Source organism: Etheostoma spectabile, chromosome 1, assembly GCF_008692095.1.
Source record: "Etheostoma spectabile isolate EspeVRDwgs_2016 chromosome 1, UIUC_Espe_1.0, whole genome shotgun sequence".
NCBI classification, from domain to species: Eukaryota; Metazoa; Chordata; class Actinopteri; order Perciformes; family Percidae; genus Etheostoma; species Etheostoma spectabile.
In genome coordinates, this window is record NC_045733.1 from 19,116,863 (window position 1) to 19,135,875 (window position 19,013).

Genomic DNA, 19,013 nt, shown 5'->3' on the forward strand with positions numbered 1-19,013 from the left:
TATTTCTAATATCTGAGCAACTGTAACACAGAGTTCCCCTTCGGGGATCAATAAAGTATTTCTGATTCTGATTCTGATTTACTTTGTTGGGAGTCGCACATGCTCAGTAGCTAGGTGATCTTACCTAGCTACTGAGCATGTGTGACAGTAGCATCAGCTAGATGACTCTTTCTCCGTCTTTGGTCACTACAGGCAGGATTAGCTGGGAGACTTCTTCTAGACAAGGGCACACAGAACAGGGACATGGAAGTAGTGCTTTTGGAGATTATGGTGAACTAGTGTGTGTTGTAGCAGTGTTTTGCTATTGAGAACGAGCTACTTGCATGCTAGCAGCAGTTAGCCACCTCGTCTCAGGTTAGTGACGTAGAAGCCGTGCAGATTTTTGACCAGCTCACCCGGAGACTGAAGGCAGAGGACATTCAGAAACCGTTTCTCACTCAAAACAGCATGGCTGTTTTTTCCAAGTTTGTATGCGTGTGGACGCACCAAAGACACTAAATAACACCAAAGAATTGTGTGCGGCTGTGGCTCAGTGGTGGAGCAGTTGCCTGACAATTGGAAGGTTGGTGGTTCGATCCCTTGCCCTGCAGTCCCGTGTCGAAGTGTCCTTGGGCAAGACACTAAACCCCTAGTTGCTCCAGATGCTGCGCCATCAGAGCGTAAATGTGTGTGTGTGTTTATCTGATGAGCAGGTGGCAGCCTCGGCCATAGTGTATGAGTGTGTGTGAATGGTTCCTGTACTATGTAAAACAGACAAACAGGAAATCAGGAGCCGTCAGAGTGCCAACTGTGTTTCATCCTGATGGGTCCTTTCCCATTTAGAGACAATAGATTGTGTGCGCTTTCGTTGTAGGCTTTTTACTATCATCAGCTATCAAACGACTTGTCACACATGCAGCCTGCTCAGCCAAGAGGCCGGTTACTGCAATTCATTTAGAGCAGACGTTTTACATTGACTGTCCTCTAAAGGGCATATTATATTGCTTATCTTCCTGAGCGTTGTTGTAAAAACTAAGCAAGAAATTGCTTCTGCGAAGAATGAGAACTGTAGTAATCAGGTGGGGGTGACATCTCTCCTCAGTTGTACTCTAAACAGCGGCTGCACCCCAGGGCCCATCCACTGATAGTCATAAATGTTTAGAAGGGCGTTCTTTGTGCAACATCTGGTCTGCACCCATAGTGGTTTAGCAGTTAAATATGTCCCTCCCTTTGCTAAGAGCTATCAGAGATGTTAAGCCCCGCAGAGTTACCTTAACGTGCTTAAAGATGTCTGTAGGCTGTGGATCAATGCCCTGGATACGCTGCTTCTACTCCAATATGCTTCTGTGTGCATCTTTGCTTTCAACAATCACATGATTTAGTTTTGGCTGACTGCCTCCTGCCCCCATTGTCCTGAGGTTGTCATAATGGCAATTTAACAATAGGCTGTTGTGGCACCAGTTGTCTTCTAAGGGTTTTACTGTAGGCACTGACTGGTGACAAGGTCAGGATATGTGCTTTCTTCTGCACCCGGGAGTCGTTTTTACAGCCCAGTGGATAACATAAGAACCCCGTCTGAGGCTGATTCCTGTGGAACGCTACCCATCCATCTTCTGTCTGTCCTTTCTGATGTGTGTGCACAACGTAAGCATTTAGGGAGTGTGTACAGTATGCTTTTGTGGTTTCCATTGTTCTGCGCACATATCATAGCGTTTAGAATATACTGATTCCTTCTCCCATCATGTCTTCCCATCCGCTGATTGTTCATTACAAGTTCCTGGGTGCCAAAGGGTTATTGGAGTAAGCTAGTTCTATTTTTAGCTCAGTTGTAAACTGTTGTCATTGTATGTTTATGTTAACAGACAGATGTTTGGATCAGATATAAACATATATAAACATATTTGATGAACACGGTTTCTGGTCCAACATCATTTCCTTCAGATGTCAGGCTTTTCAGGCTTCGTGCATAATAAAGTGCTTAATTTATCCTCTTTTCATTCTTGTGGATCTTGGGAGACCTCCTGGCTGTCAACCCCCGGTAGGCTGAAAGTTGCTGCAATCTTTTCACTGTGGAGCGAAGAACATCAGGAAACGTGTTCCGTCGTCCTGATCCCCTCACTGCTCTTGACTGTGTTTCATATGTTGTCCTTTCTTCCTAGTTGATTGTGCAGATTTCAACCTGCCAGTTGATACTGCACATGAGCACAGTCTTTCTCATACATTGGTGGCCAAGCATCTTTCGAATCTTACCCAATCTTTCCGTGCAAACTTTTTATTTAAACATTGAGGTTTTCTTTGTAAAATACTTCAATCAGCCCCTTTTTTTTTGACCACATCCCATATTTGTATTAAACCAGAAAAACAAATAAAACCACACTCCCTCTTGGTGTAGGATTTAAAGAATGCATGCTGTGGTTTTCATGCAACATGCACAGGCACTAAAGAACATAACTACAGCACCACCCTTCAAAGCTAAATTGCACAGTGATCTAGGCTGCATTACAGATATAGAATAATCTTTTCTTCTCTATGCCATTATCCCTGAAGTGCCTCTATAAAGAGAGATGTCGGGGGGGAACTATGTTGTCCTTATGTTGTTTGGAGGGAATGTGTTTGAGTGGGTTTTGCAATACAGTGCAATTAAAGTTTTAATGGAGAGGGCAAAGGAGAAATATAAGCATTTGTCGCTGAGAGTAGACTACAGTTTTTATGCTACGGATTATTTACTGTCGTCAGTGGGAGATGGGAGATTCAATTTCTCTCATTAAAGCAGGGCTTTATCCAAAACCCAGAAGACTGACTTTGTAATCCTATCATAAAAGGAAAACACAAAACCCTAAATTAAGTGAATTGTTTAGTTTTGTAATGCTTTAACTAGAATTGGATTTCTTAAGCTATATATATGTGTGTGTGTGTGTGTGTGTGTGTGTGTGTGTATATATAATAATATATATATATATATATATATATATATATATATATATATATACATACATATATAGCTCACTTGAAATGCTTACATTTTTACTGAAGTCTAAATCTAAACATTTTTCTGTATTCTCATGCCTGTGAGCGATGAACCAGCTAGACCCCTCAGGTCATCTGGAACAGGCCGTCTGGTGTTTCCCCAGGTCTCCACCAGATCTGGTTAAACTGCCTTGAGCTTTTATGCTCCAAGCCGCTGTAACATCCAATCACGTGAGGTGTATCGTCCGTAAAAACTAAACTGAAAACATTCCTTTTGAGCTGCCCTTTTCAGTGGTATCTGTAGACGGATTTCATTATTTTATTCTTTCTTCTTTTATTGGTTTTAACTTGTCTCATTCTTTTAATTATTCTTACTTTTTTTAATGGTTTCACATTTTATACTTATTTATTTTTCACAGAATGTAAGAAAAAATGCATCCCAATGCATTACCAACATCTCCATTAAGTACATGTTAAAAAATGACAGGAAAATGAAATGAAAAGCTGTGAGTTGTGACTTTATAGGATTGTGCAGGTGCACCTAATAAACTCGTGAGTTAGTGCTTTCTATGTAACTTTCAGGAGTTTCCTTTTGTGTTTGACAGAGTGGAATTCTGATTAAACTGTATTTTTGAAATCCTTTCAAAGTACAAAATGGTAATGTGTTTAATGTAAGAATGTAAGAATGTCATCTTAAGTATGTAGTCTGAATAGCGTGATGTACTGTTATGGAGGAAGACATTATATATATTCTCTCCTGAAGCTCTTAATTCCTCAATTAGGGAATTAATTATCTCTTACTGTACGCTGCAGCTGGCCTTAAAGGGAGCACGAACAAAAAGAGGCACTGAACTGTATAAAGCACATATTGTACAAGAGGATTTTACAGCAGGGAAATACATTTAGACCTTGCACACTTCTCAAAGCCAATACATCCAGCAGGCGTGATTGTCTTTTTTTCTTTGTACTGCCTGATTACCCTGTCACTCCTTCATTCACTCTTGAGTGTCAGTTTTCATTGCCATTGATTGGATGTCTTCACCCTGTCCAATCTACTCTTCATCTGTGGTTGGATTCCAACACCTCGCTGGCTGAAATTGGTCTTCTCTTGTTCAGCGAACTTGATTTGGTTCTGTCTGGGGTTGTACGATATTGACAAAATGTGATATTGGGATCTCAAATATGAATGCTAAAATTACAAAAACGCATCAAAATAGATTAATATCAAATTACACATGTTTTCTTACAACACAAGGTTTATTTCAACTGACTGTCATGTTGGACTTGTCCAACATGAAGAAATAAATAAAGACCATGTCTACAGAACAGGACATGTTGTACTGGCTGGACAGTATAAAATAAATAAAGAGAACAGGACACACATTTTCTCTCTCTTCTCTGATTCGATCCGTTTTGTTGTCTATCTTTTTCTTGACTTACACTGTCACTCTGTTTGAAGATGACACCGTGGAGAGAGAGAGAGGAGAGAGAAGGAGGACGAGAGAGAGAGAGAGAGAGAGAGAGAGGAGAGAGAGAGAGAGAGAGACGAGGGAGAGAGAGAGAGAGAGAGAGAGAGAGAGAGAGAGAGAGAGAGAGTCAATGCACTGCACCCATTTCTACAATGAAATACGATTTTGTATATGTGAAACACCGGATGTGTTGATGAGAGAGGACAGCGTTGGAGGGAAAGATGGAGCAAGGGAAGCTGGTGTGCTTGAAAGAAAAACTCCCTTTGGATGGTCATACACTAGTAAATACCAATTTGGAACAGCCAGAGCATTCTAGGAGTAATTTTGACGTAAAGGGCTTTAATTTACTTTTTTTCCTTAAACCTGACATTTGTACTTCAGTTTCAGGTATTGATTTCCCACATTTCCCAGAATAACTTTCATAAATCCCTGAGAGAATGGGCGAGAACTTGTTGAATTCAAAGAGGAAGAAAGGGAGAGAAGTATTGGAAATCATAGCGTGATAAGAATGAGAGTCCCAGTTGTGGCTGTGTTGCATTCTGGTCTACTGACTCTGCTATCCGTGTACCAATTGTGAACTCTGCCGCCTTTTGTGATGTATTTCTTCCTTCTGATTGTTGATGATTGCAAAATGTCAAATCTAGAGAGAATACCCTGCTCTTTGACTCTATTGGACTGATACCAAAACATTTACTGCAAATCTCCCAGTCTTCTGCTACCGAGCTCCATTGTAGATGTGCCAGATACATCTCCAGTAGCTCTTCATATTTTCACTGTTGCTTTTAAGTTCAACTGTATTTTAAATAATTGCTGTGCTAGCAGGGGGCATTATCCAGAGATGGAAAACAGGCCATGTCAGTTCAGTCTAGTATAGGCAAACAAATGGGCTCAGAGTTGAGTAACTTGCAACATGCATGGTTTACAAATATCCCATAATTCCTGTAGGCAGGAGTCGTTCAACATAGGCACGATGTGTTGCTGTCTCTCTTAGGGAAATTGGCTTTTGATTGTGTATTTTTCAGTTTGTGTAAGTGTTGACTGCCGAAATGATAATTCAAATAAAACTGCTGTTACTTATGTGGTTATCTTGTTTAGCATTAGAAATTGTAGATATTGTATTTTTCCTCATTTTAAGAATTACCATATACATTGTTCCTTGAGCCCCAGGCTTCCATCATTTTTTTCTTTCCTCTTCCTCAAGTAAATGCAAACCGATGTTTTACATGGGGTTTTTATTATTATTATGTCTCTGAATCCTGATCTAGTCAGAGTTGGTTGAGGTACATGTTACAATAAATATGCTGATTAGTCAATTAGGGCAATTTCTATGCTTTTAGTAAATAAAGAATTCTAGCTTAAAAGAAAGAGAAGGTGACTCCGTTCAGATGATGTACTCAAGTCAGACTGTATCTGTTGGTATGAACAGTTACAGTCTACATGGAAGATATAAGCGTGCTCGGATGCATTAACTGTGCGCTTTTTGGATCCCTTGATTACTATTATTTTTTTAACATTCAAAATGTTCACAGTGGAATTTCACAATGGTTATTTCATGTTGCCAGTCCAAACACAGCACTTTGTCAGGCCAGAAGCAAGTGAGTATAGCCCTCTGGGCAGCTCCAAAATGTCAGCCAGTTCCAGTTTTATTTCCTTAATTACTTAAACTGGCTGCTTGAAAATATGTAACATAGAGCACTGTTGTGTTTTTGATCCAAGGTGAAAGGCAGCGAATCTGCAGCCAGTTACTAATTCAGTTGAATCTGGAGGGAGGTCCTTAAAGCCTTCTGCATATTCCATTGAGCTGCTCATTGTTATTCTATACCTGATTTTAATTAAGAATAGTAGAAACCCAACTGTGTGATTTAAGTGTATGTGCATGCAATTTTACTCGGGGTAGCCGTCGTTACGGCTGTTTGCAGCTCTCTGCGGCACAGTTCTTTTCCTGCTAATCGCTAACCAATGATGGACACATTCCTTCATTAGCATTCATATGATTTTAAGCTCTGCTGGCAAAGCCCAGCAGCTGGTGTAGGGTTAGGTGAATCTAAGAGCCAGTCTTCATAAAGGAGGCATTTGATTCCACCACTGGGTTAAACGCTTTATTCTCTAGGAAAATGTTGTTTGGAGGCACAATTAGATCAGCGGTGTCACATTTCTTCTGTCATTTATGAAGTTTGAAATGAACAAAAAACTGCTTTCCATAAACTCTCTCTGTTCTTGCGTTTTGACCACTGAGACATAATTGCTCTCCTGCAATCACTGGCCTCATTGCACTCTGGTAATTTGGCAGATTGGCAGTACAGGACTTGTGTTCAATAGATGGTGCTGAGCAAGGGTGTGGAAAATGAAGCTCCCATCCAGTCGATTTAAATGGAGAATTGTGATTAATTGGAATCGATGGTGTTAGCGGGACCACTTCCCATCTACAATGCCCCGCCTTGACCCACACTCAATGTGCTCATGTAGACTTTAGTTATTCGGCATAACACACATGCATGGACTTAACCATGCATATTCAAGGCATCGTAACGTCATGCATCCACTTCATTAACGCTGGCAACATCGTAAGTAATTAGTGGATTGTGAGCTTGAAGCACAGCAGAGTCACCGCGGACAGAGTGCTCACAGCAGTCAGAACTGAACTTGCTCGGGTGATGATGTCTTCTCTCTGAAAATGTTCAGTCTTTGTGGAACCAAAATATCTCATCGTGTATGCAGAAGACTTTTTAGGGCCCTCTTGTGTGTCCTCTGTGGGCCAAATGCCAAGTCTCAAGTTGTTACCCAAAGTCGTGGGTTACATCTGTAGCGATTAGATCTGGAGCGCATTAACTCAGGCCATCATCCTCAACCTCATCTTTTGAAATGTCATTGCTCCATGGGCCGAAGCACTGCCTATAGTTTAACATTTCAGTTCAAGCCAATCTCTGACTCTGGTTTGCTTAGAGGTAGCTGCAAGTTGTAAGACAAACGTATCAGCTTGTCTGTACGTTGAGCAGATAAAGGCCTTTTATGAAATATTAGCTACCAGCCACCCCATATTGTCCACTTTGAGAATTGAATAAAGTTTATTAGTATGTCACTCCTTAGCTGAAAACACATATAATGCCAAAGCAAAACAAAAAAAGATGCTGAGGAGGACCTTTCTATCAAAGCTGAGAGACACATACTAATACTACTACTGAGACCACATACTGATACCAATAGTTAGGCACTTAGTAACAGGAAACGCACACAGATGACAAATGTACAGTACAATTTCCTAATTTCTCAAGAAAATGAAATAGATCAGCATAATTTGAAAGAAAAAGACCATTGGTTAGCATATATTACCTTACAATTTATACTGTAAAAGAACATGACATACAATATTACTGTAAACACCACCATCATATTCTCCTGACTACAGCTAAATAACCTAAAGTGAAGTTTCCTTTTTTTTTTTTTTTTTTTACATTTAATCAAATTTTCTTGATGAATTAAATCTTCATGCCTGATATATCTATAGCCCAGAATTGCCCCTAACGTTGGCTAGACTGATTACTCACCCAACACTACAGCAGCTAATCATTAAAAAAAGTATTTGATTCAGTAGGGAGCTTCAATGACTCTAATCTAAATGACTCAGCGAAGGCTTTTCTACCCTTGCATGATTATACAGTAGGTGATTGGCAGCTTTCATACAAAGATATCAGTACTATAATCAGCTAAGCCCATATTAGCTGAACTATTCTGCTGGGATACACTCAGAGAAGCTGTGCGCGTTGGTCCGGGCCAGACAAGAATCTGTGGCTGTTGGGGCCTTATCTTAAAGTGTGAGTTACCCTGGAGCCACTCTTGGCAGGGGATTTGAAGAGCTATCTGTAGGTGAGAGAGGGCAAAGATGACGAATCATCACTCAGCAAGCCTTTAGCATCACTTCCTGTGTAAAAACACAGTTACCGCAGGCAAATGTAATTGTAAGTAGTAAACACTGAAATGGGAGTCTGCTTTCCATGCATTCAAAACCAAACAACCACCACACACACACACACACACACACACACACACACACACACACACACACACACATTACCAAGGAGACAACATTACCAAGGAAACAACCACAGTCAGCCCAAAAACTCAAGAGGCACTCCATGGTTATAACACAACATATTATTTTTATTGTAGATGGTGTGGCCTTCTTATTTTTATTTTTTTAAACAACTCTTTCTTCTTCTCTAATATACCCAAGAATACCATTTGTAGTTCACACAATGTAAGTTGATTTTAATTGAAGCCATGGTTTGCGATTCTTCAGAACGCGGCCCGCGATTGTTGGTTTCAGATCAATGGTTTCAAACGCGGGAAATAATTATTTTGCGTTGAGATGAAATTCGGGGTACAGCAGCACAAACAGCCTGTGGATCCAGCCCTTTTTTAATTAGTGCTGTGTGTCTCCTGCTCCGCGTGGCAAATTAACATCCCCCAACGAGGATAAGGGATTGTGCTACGCAACTGTGTGTGGGTGGTTGTGTGTGTGTGTGCATGAGGATGTGGGTATGCAAGAGGTTAGAGGTGGGTGGGGGTTGCATTTTTGGCCTTCTCAACTCCTGAGAATCTGTCTTGAATATTGATTGCAAGATGTCGCTTTGAAAAGTCTGTTATGTTTTCTAGCTCTAAAGATAAGACCAAAATATACATCTTGTCGTAGTTTAGAACAGATACTCCAAGTTTTTATAACATTCCATGTTTCTGTGTTAAAGATCCAAGATCTGTCTGCTTGTATTTTCTACAGTCTTACCGGCATAACCGTAGTAGCTATTTTTGCTATTCCATTGCTCATATTTAAAAGCTGATGATAAAACAGGTTTTCAGGGCCTTTAAACATTTAAATGTATGTATATCAAAGAACATTTGAATTCTTGTTGTTTTAGTGATCTTTATTTATTACCATTAATTCTGTTGATGTTGGAAGGGAGTGCTGATTTTACATCCATGCCTCGTTGTTGTCTTTCAGGAATGCCCAGGTTCGCCAGCCAGCCCTCGCCGACCACCGTGCATCTAGGGAACAACCAAGTGATGGCATGCGAGGTCAACTCGGATCTGGTGCCCTTCACCAGGTGGGAGAAAGACCGCCTGCCGCTGGAGCTTAGCACCAGACTGGTCCAGCTGCCCAGCGGAGCCCTGGCGATCAGCAACGCCTCGGAGGCAGACGCCGGCCTTTACCGCTGTCTGGTGGAAAATGTGGGGTCGTCCAAGTACAGCGACGAGGCCCAGCTCCAAGTACTGCCAGGTAATTTGAGGAAAATAAAGTGTTTTCAGACATTGGGTGAAATGATCTCCAGTGAGAGTGCAGATCAGTGAGAGATAGGATTTCATAGTTTTAACTTCAGTCACAAACGTATGGTTTCATTACGGGAATGATTTCAGATTTGACACACTATACGTCCACTGTTACCTAATAGTAAAAGCATTTTTCCTGCTGTTAATGTGAAGCAAAACATTTACACATCCTTGATTGCTCTGCAATTAGGTTAGAGCTTCTATTGTAGAACCACTTGTGCAGTAAATTGAAATTATAGTATAGTTTAGCGCATCACTTGATTAAAGTGGTACGTGGTGTCCGCTTTGGGTTGCCCACTAATTTTAGCATGAAGAAGTCTGCCTAACTGTAGTGAGAGATGGGTAAATGCCAAAGGGAGGGGTAGAACTCCCAGGGGGGTTATCAGTATTGCTGCAGTAAATCAGTTCTAGCTCAAAAGGGGGCCGAATTCCGTAGTGGCAGTGTTTCGTCTCACTCCTGTAGAAGTTTTATTTACTGAGGTGTTAAGCACCAGGCTCCTGGCTGCACAGAGAAGATACTAGAGGTTGTAAATCAGAATTCAACAAGACCCCAGTAGGGGTATTTGTCTCTGTATGTGTCCTCCAAGGATGTGTGTTAGTATGGCAAAAGGCTGTATGTAGACAGAAGGAAAACTCATGGAAGACATTCATAAAGATTTTTTCTCAATACGACCAGATGTTTAAGCGACAGATACACATTTATAGTTATTTGGTTTCTTTAAACAACAACAGCTTAAGATCAAATAATTTGGGTGTTTGCTAACTTGGGTGTGTGCAGGGGGGAGACGTTGAGAGTGGAAAAAGGACATGGAGCTAACAATTTCATACATTTCTGTTTTTTAAATAAAATCCTGGTTTGAGCCTCATAGAATTATGGTCTAGGATAAAGTGAGTAAAGTCCTGTGTTTGTGCTGTGGTCCCACTGGACTGGGTATTGCAGGGTGCTACTCTGGCAGTTAGTTGCAGCTGGAATTATGTGGGATCACTTTGAACTCCTAAAGAGCTAAGACTTCAGCTGTCTCACACATCAACATGGACATTATTCATGTGACCATTCTTTGGTTTGGGTGTCAGGAAGGACTGCCCATTAGACCAGAGCTCTTTTGAAGTTTTTAAGACAGATGACACCCGTTACGTAGAAGGTTGCTGCTCTGCTTTAGTTACTCACCCTAACCTTAACCTCAGCCTTAACCCTGGCATTTTTTTCTCTTAATTCAAGAAACTGGAGAAGAGAGTAAGCTGGAGTTCTTGGTGCAGCCTGTGCCTGTGAGCAAGGCGGTGGGCGCAAGCGTGCTGCTGCCCTGCCTGGTCACTGGGTACCCTGTGCCACACGTTCGTTGGATGGTTGGAGACAAGCTTCTGGAAGAAAGGTATGAGCATGAACTCTGGCTGTTTATTTGAATAACCATACCATTTGAGAAATTAAAGTAGCCTTAAAATGCTACAGGTTTTCTTGGGGCATGTTTCTGCTCTTATGTGTGTTGAAACTGGGGTGCTTATTCGGGTGGGGGTGGGGGACTTGTCAATGAAGCTACTTCAGCTGGGATACAATGCTGCAGGGTTGCTAGCTAACGTGAAGTTCACAAATTAATAGCCAAGAGAGAGTGTCACAGTGCCTGTGCTCTCACTTCTCTGGCTCTCATTAGCTCCGGCACAGCAGCCCAAATCCCTCAGAGAGAGCTGCAGTGGATGTGGGAAGTTTGATTCTCACCAATTAAGAAAGCACTTTGTTGACCTAAACCCTGTGTACTGGTTCTGCAGAGTAATAACTGTGCAACTTGTGAGGTCGACAGAAAATAGCTGAATTAGGCTCATTCATTTAAATCTGGCCCCACAATGGGATTTCTACCTTCAGTGAAATTAAATGTAAGGTCGTCACTTTGGTAACCACAGGGCTCCAGAACAGTGTGAACTAGAATATCATTAGACTTTCCAATCTATAGTTTCAAGCAGAGTACCACATCTCACGTTAAATGTCTTCAACACCAATGGAATCCTGTGTGAGTACATCTGACCTCCAATGGGAGCTGGCTAAAAAGGTACTTATTAATCTACCTTGTATTAATTGCAAAACTATCCAGCATGCATATCCACCACCCCAGGGTGTCTCCGTTGGTAATTAGCAAGCATACTCTGAACAATCAGGGAAGTCTTTGAAGTGGACTTTCATGCTCCTGCCTTCAGAGCAGAAATGGATTGTGTGAATACATTACCAAGTCTGTTCTTTTGATTTTAATATGACATTGACAATTAAAAAGAATAGAAGTGGATCTTTTTTTTTTTCTCCTTGAGATTCTCCTGTCCCTCTCAGGCATTACATGAGAGAAAGAAGAGAGTTGCTGTCAATTAAAAATCGGTGTGGCATACAGTCTAAGGCAGAGAGTAAAAGGCAAATCTGCAAAGAGTGTTTAATTGGTTTTGGGTGGACAGCACAAACGGCCTTTAAAGTGGTGATGCTGTAGACATAAGATGAAGGTTTATAAAGATGTGCCAAAGCTACCAATCAAAGCTTAAGCTGACTCACTGACAGTGGGGATTATCACATTGAGCTTCTGCTGCTGGTGCTTCAACTTGGTCATGTCTTGTTTTCTTCCTGTCTCTCTTGGCCTGTACCACAATAGCAGAAAGACAGTTTGATTCAGAGCTGCAGAAAATGTAGGTGATTCAACAAGAAGTGCAACATGAAACTGTATATGATGGTTTTAGACAACACTGATTCTTGGGTGTCTAATTATCTTTTGGAACTCTTTGCTAGTTGTTCCTCTTGCGACTGACTCCTCAGTAGTACTGTAGGGTACTTTTAAAGACCGTGAAATCCTTCAAATGTCTTTTCAAAATGTGACACAAAAAGGATTTCGGTTATAGTCTTTGAAGAGTCTCATTAGTATGTTTTTCAAAACCTGCTGGAAGACAGACATTGCTGTTTCTTTGTATCACCTGTCCATATTGCCATGTAGGACTTAAAGGCTGCTATAAAACTCTAATGTCTGTGATGACAGATGGGATCAGTGTAAAGAACAGGTGGTTCTCTTACTCTCAGTTGTAGAGAAGATTATTTCTCTCTGTTGAGCTACTGCATTTATCACTTTGATGTCCAATATTCTGGGATCATAGTACACATGTTTAGGGTTCAAACCACGAAGCGGTAGAACCATTCGATGTTTCAGTTATTATTATTTGTATTTTGACCTCACACATACACCGCAAGTCTCATTCAAGTTGACCACTAGGGCGCTTTAAATTCACAATAACTGGACGTGGAATGACACAAATCAAGATTTGAGCTTGGAATCGCAGTTTGCGGCTTTATTAGCAGTTGCTTTTGTGTTGGTCATCTGCTTTTCTCAAATTGCCGTGATCTGGACTGAGCTACATATCACACTGAATTGAAAATAAATGTTTTTGACAAATCAGTTGTACACTGTTGGACTCAGTTGGACTGTTTGTCCAATTGTTACAAAGCTTGCAGGATATGTTTTATAACGTTGTTGGACGTCACTATTGAGAGAGAAAAAGGTTTGAACCCGCAAATTGCCGCTGGCGGTTATATTTTTGTCTTTTGAGATTGTCATCACATTGGACAATCATATTCAATAATCCTTGCTGTGACTTGGCAGATACATACGTGACTGAAAAGTGAAGTCAGTAGGGGGCAACTCCACTGGCTCCATAAAGAAGTCCGTTTCTGTAGAAGTCTATGGGGAAATGACCCTACTTCTGGTTTGATTTATTACCATAATACACATTTTCCTAATGAATTTGTGGCCTTAATCCCTAGTTTCAAGTCTTCTTCAATAAAGCATTATCTTAATTTGGTAAATTATGGTTCCATTTATTTTAAAATGAGACAATAAAGCAGGGGATGCTTTGGGGCATGGCTACACGCCAACCTGTCAATCATGTTAGAGGTATAGCAATGTATTCCGTGGCCCTGTGTACATTAAAATAGCCGTGAATTTGTTTTTTAGGGAATTGTCCGTGTTTTCCTTTTAAAGTTTGACCCTTTCACTATGTGTTTTCATGTCATTGAAGTGAGTTGACACTTTGGTCACCTGGAAATGTCTTGTTAAGCATCCTGCCAACCAAGCTAGCTAGCTAGCGTTAGCATTAGCTGGTGACTTAAGAGAAAGTCAACCAGCTCTGTGTCTTGCCATACATGCTGACAAACAACATCGGACATCCGGAAAACTTTGCTGGATAACCCTTTGTCCGAAGGGTTGAAAATAGCTTAGCTCAGCACCATGAAATCATACACAACAGCTGATTGGAAAGGAGATGCAGGGATGACCTCACTTTCCACCTGACACCACAAACAATGTTTACGCATGCAAACATAATTTGATGAATGGATGTAAACCTGGAACCATTCATCATCACCCAGCACACATTGAGCAGTATTGTTCCCAGGGTGATAGTCAAATGGGTACAAGTTCACTAACATGAAATCAAAACAAATATGTAAGTGTGTAAGAGTATCTTCACCTATCACAACATCACGGACAACTATTGTAAAGAGAAGACAAAAAAAATCTGACCTGTTTGTCTTTTCATTGGGACTCTTATTATTTTTGTGTGAAATTATTTCACTAGGGAATCTCCACACAGTGTGAATTATATTGTGGTACACAGACACATGCTGTCACATGCTGTTTTATGTATTCACCAAATCCTAGCCTCAAATTCATTTAGACTCTGAGCAAGTCTATTGCCAAGGACACCAAGCTTACCATTTATTCTGATTAAGCTCAGCAACACTGTGACAGAATATGAAACACTTGAAGCTGTTCAATCAAGGTTTTGAAAACGCATTCTTAGCAAAATGCACCTCATCGATAGCAGGTGCCAGTGTGCACAAATACTCGCACATACTGGTCCTGACAACACTCATGAAAAGGGCAGTCATCTTTTGTTCTTTGGAGTATTACTCTATCACCTAATAGAATTCCCCAGCAGTCAATAAAATGGATGAATTATGCATGTCCGCCAGCAACAGGGAATTGACAGAGCATGTAAATCAACCCCCTTCCAAAGCCCCCGAGCCATCCGTCGGCTCTCCTCCTTGTCTTCTCGCCTTCATTTAAATATGGTTGTGTATATTGCATTTATAGAGAGAGAAGCATGGTGTGGGAAATTTGTTTGAAATTGGACTGCTGTGTAACCCTCTTTTACATATGTCTCACATACAAAAGCACACACACATCACCTTATTTACTTTGCTGTTTTCTGGGTGAGAGAAGAAGAAGAAAAGAAGAAGCAAGGGCATACAAACACACATGTACATACAAATGCATAGGCACAGCTCTGTCCATGGGAAGTCTTTATTTAAGTGACCAGGTGAGCTACCATGCAAACCACACAAAAATAAATGAAAAAATAGCTTTTGTCCATGCCATGAGATGAATAATACAGTGAGATCCACAAAAATGTTAGTTAGTCTGTTAGTTTTACCTTTAGGAAAACCTCAAACCCCACTTACCACTGGTCGTAGTTAAAAACTCTAAACTATAAAACCATCACAGTTGTATGAGCTTTCATCAAACTCCAATCGTCTCTTTTCTCCTTTGCCAATGTTCATTTAGTTCAGATGTATCAGTCTTGGTATCATGCCCTACGTTACTTTTTCAAAAGAAAATATGCAGTAAAAGCAGTGGGACGGTCCAAAATTGCTTCTATATGGAAACATTTTATAGTATGGGTAAAATACTGGTAATACAGGTCTCAAAGTTGTCTAAATTGACACACATACACCACCAGCAGCACAAAGAATGTCATAAATTGCATCAAAAATGGGGTTAGATGTAATGTAGTCTGGTTTACTGGACATATATTGCTTTTAAAAAGCTGGAAATCGATGTCCCTCCTCTTCCGCTATCTCCGCCTATCTTGCACGGGCACCGTCGCTGCATCAAGGCTTAGAGCTGCCCAGGGCGATATTGATTGGTATAAAGAATAACAAAAAAGTAAGTTTTTTTTTTTTTCCCCCTATCCCAAAATAGATAAGCTGGTGTAGCCAGACCATACTCCAACGCTGACACCGCGGAGATAGGTCTGGCAATGCAACACTAGATGTTGAAAATCTGAAACATCATAACTGTAATGTGCACTGAAATTAGCCAATTCACAACAGACATATACAGGAATTCCGGATGAATTTTAATGATGTAAAATTCCCACCACCGGCACTCAACGATTCAAATAGCTCTTGTAATGATGCGTGCGCACACAGAAGAATTGGTGCTACTGCTTTTGAAAAAAGGGCAGCATGGCCGAGCAAATGCCACTACCATTTAAAATCTCATCCAAGCTAACAATCCTTCAGATGCAATCATGTAACATTGTCTGCATTTTTGAGTGCAGTTAAAAAGGGACGCCAGAACTTTAACCGGCTTTGTTCTCCAGTGACATTAACACCAACACCATCAGCTGCTGCTGATTGATTTTTTGAAACTTTCAGTTTCAGTTTTCCAACCAATTTGAAGACATTCTGCACCACCTTTCTATGTTGTTTTCTTACAGCCACTGCAATAAGAAAACCTGGGTTGCAATGTAATCTTTCAGCTTGTCAAATATACCACCTATCAAAATCTAATGACCACTGGTTTTTCACTTGTTCCTTTCCTCAGATTAACCATTAGTGAGGTCAATGGCAAATGCCCGCCTCAGCTGCGGTTCTTAGTGGTGTTCACATGTCATTGGAAAGCATAGACCCAGCTGACAAATACAGCAGTTACTCAGACCATAGAATCCAAACAAGTCTGCCTAGTCTATTGTTCATTCAGAATCCTAATTTCTTGTCATTTTAGTGTTGGAATGCGAGTATGGAAGGCACTTCATTCATTACACTTGTATAATGTAATGACATCTAATTACAACAGCTCTGCATATATTCTTCCTTAACAATGCTTAGTTTTTGTTCAAACTTTACGAGAGGTGTTAACTCAGCTACGTTTATTACTAAGTCTTATTCTGTCTTAGCTTGTTTTTATTTTCTATTCTCTTTAATGTTTTTTTATTGCTATTTAATGTTTTATGTTAATCACTTTGAATTGCCTTGTTGCTGATACAGTATGTACTGTATAAATGAAACTGCCTTGCCTAAGGCCATAGTTAGTGGTGGTGTTTCTAATCTTTTATTAGAAATCCGTCTTAATATAATGCAGTAGAGTACAACATCAGTGCTAACTTGTGCTAACTACTGCTAAGTGCTCATATTATGCTCATTTTTAGGTTCATAATTTTATTTAGAGCTTGTACCAGAATCAATATGCACGGTTTAATTTTCAATAAACACCACATTTTTGTTGTACTGCCCATTGCTGCAGCTCCTCTTTTCACCCTTTGTGTTGAGCTCTCTGTTTTAGCTACAGAGTGAGACATCTCACTTCTGTTCCCTCTTAGTTGGGTGTTGCACATACACAGTAGCTAGGTAAGGACTCCTAGCCAGTCAGAAGCAGAGCATGAGGGTGTGCCATGCTAGCAGCTAGGCAAGCATTATAACGTGTTAGGCAAGCATTATAACATGTTACAAACACACACACACACACACACACACACACACACACACACACACACACACACACACACACACACACACACACACACACACACACACACACACATATATATATATAATATTTTTATTATCATTGTAAAGGTAGAACTTATGGCTGAGCTATTTTACTGGATTGAATTAGATTTTACAGGTGTATCAAAGTGTGAAAAGTAGGGCTCAAGGAAGAGTTACAACCCATGTGAGTATTAATAGAAACTCTTCTTCTCCACATGTTTACCTCATTGAAAGATGTTGGTATGTACAGTACCGCAGGTGTCCAGCACACCCCATTCATTCAGATACACAGGAGGCCCATAAGGTTAGAATTCTGCTTAGAAACTCAAATTTCTTCCACACTGGTAAAATGATAAATGGCAGCAGCAGAGTGGGTTAAGATAATGAAGTGGTTTTGCTGGCATGTGGGGCTGAGAAAACAAGAAATGCACATGGTTATCTGGCAGTGGAAGTGGTGTCTTAGTCTCCAACACATCACAAACACACACGCGTCAATTGTTCTTATTTGAATTCTGTCCATGTTGTGTTTATTGTCACATGGGAATCAGGGATAAAAGAAATGCATTGGGGATTGGCCATTGGCGGAATCTACAGTTAGTTGCATTTGACTGATTAGAAGTTAAAACTGTGCGACATCATCAGTAGAAATAGAACTCACAATGTGGGTCTTTATTATAGCCTGAACCTGCACATTGTCTTTCACCGCATTAAACGACTGTCCTTCAGGCTTTACTGTGGCCCTTTATCAGACATTATGTGGGTATATGTCCTTTTTTAAAGGCTTTAGAATCTGGTGGAGTGCTGAAGTTTTGTAGATGTGACACAGCACAGAGTTTGGGTTGCTTTAAGCACCCCAAGGGCCCACCAGAGCCATTTAAAAGAACAGTATTCAAGTTATGGGCTGCAGGCTTCATTGTAATATGCACTAACCAAACGATTGGTTTACTCTTGGGGACGCTGGGAGCGTTAAAAAAAAGCAAATAAAGTCAGGTATGCAAGAGCTGTTTCTGTCTCGAGGGTCCTGCAGCTTTTCATTACGAGCCAGAGAAAACAAAAGCATTTTCACGGCTGAGTCACTTGAGAAGCCACAGCCCGTGCTGTTGGCACCAGGTTGTTTCTCACATTAATTTCTTGTTGTTTATTCAGTCATTTATTACCTTGTCTGATTTATTTCTTCCCTCTTTTGTCTCTCACATTCCTTTTCCCAACCCTAACTCATATGTGAACTGGAATAGTTCAGGAACAAAATGTTTTGTTTTGGAAGCGTTGAAAATCATTCCAATCCACGGTCTCTCCTCGTTGGCTGTAAAATGAAATCCTGCTGGGTTTTTATCACACCTTGAACATGATTGAAATTCATAGAACTGTTGACATTATGTGCTGGTCAGAAGGGGCAAGTTCAATTTGCTTACAGAGACAGTGGATGGGTTTGTAGCTATACAGAGAGAGGAGGAAAGTAAGGAGGGAAAAAGAAACTGGATCTGAACAGAGAAAAACAAGAGAAAAGAGAGGCAAAACAGAAAGGTTTAGAGATTGCTACACTATCCAAAATAAAAGAATCCTCTTTGGGGGTTTTTGTGACAGTTGCCGTCGCACCTGCCTCCCCCTTGTGCCGCAGACAGCAAGACCCATGCTCTGTCACAGCACCACTGATTGCTCTGTGACTGCACTGCCTTCGTCTTCTCTCTCTCACACACACACACACACAC

The 19,013-nt window shown here is 40.7% G+C and overlaps 1 protein-coding gene across 18 annotated transcripts in view; it reads left to right on the plus strand.

Annotated features, from left to right (window-relative positions):
- The window catches only part of neo1a (neogenin 1a), a 174,687-nt gene that overhangs the window by 89,582 nt on the left and 66,092 nt on the right, over positions 1 to 19,013 (plus strand). For all 18 annotated transcript variants that reach the window (XM_032523300.1, XM_032523320.1, XM_032523352.1 and 15 more), the window contains exons 3-4: positions 9,412 to 9,687; positions 10,957 to 11,107. In XM_032523300.1, the coding sequence (XP_032379191.1) occupies positions 9,412 to 9,687; positions 10,957 to 11,107 (427 nt within the window). The remainder of the gene's footprint in view (positions 1 to 9,411; positions 9,688 to 10,956; positions 11,108 to 19,013) is intronic.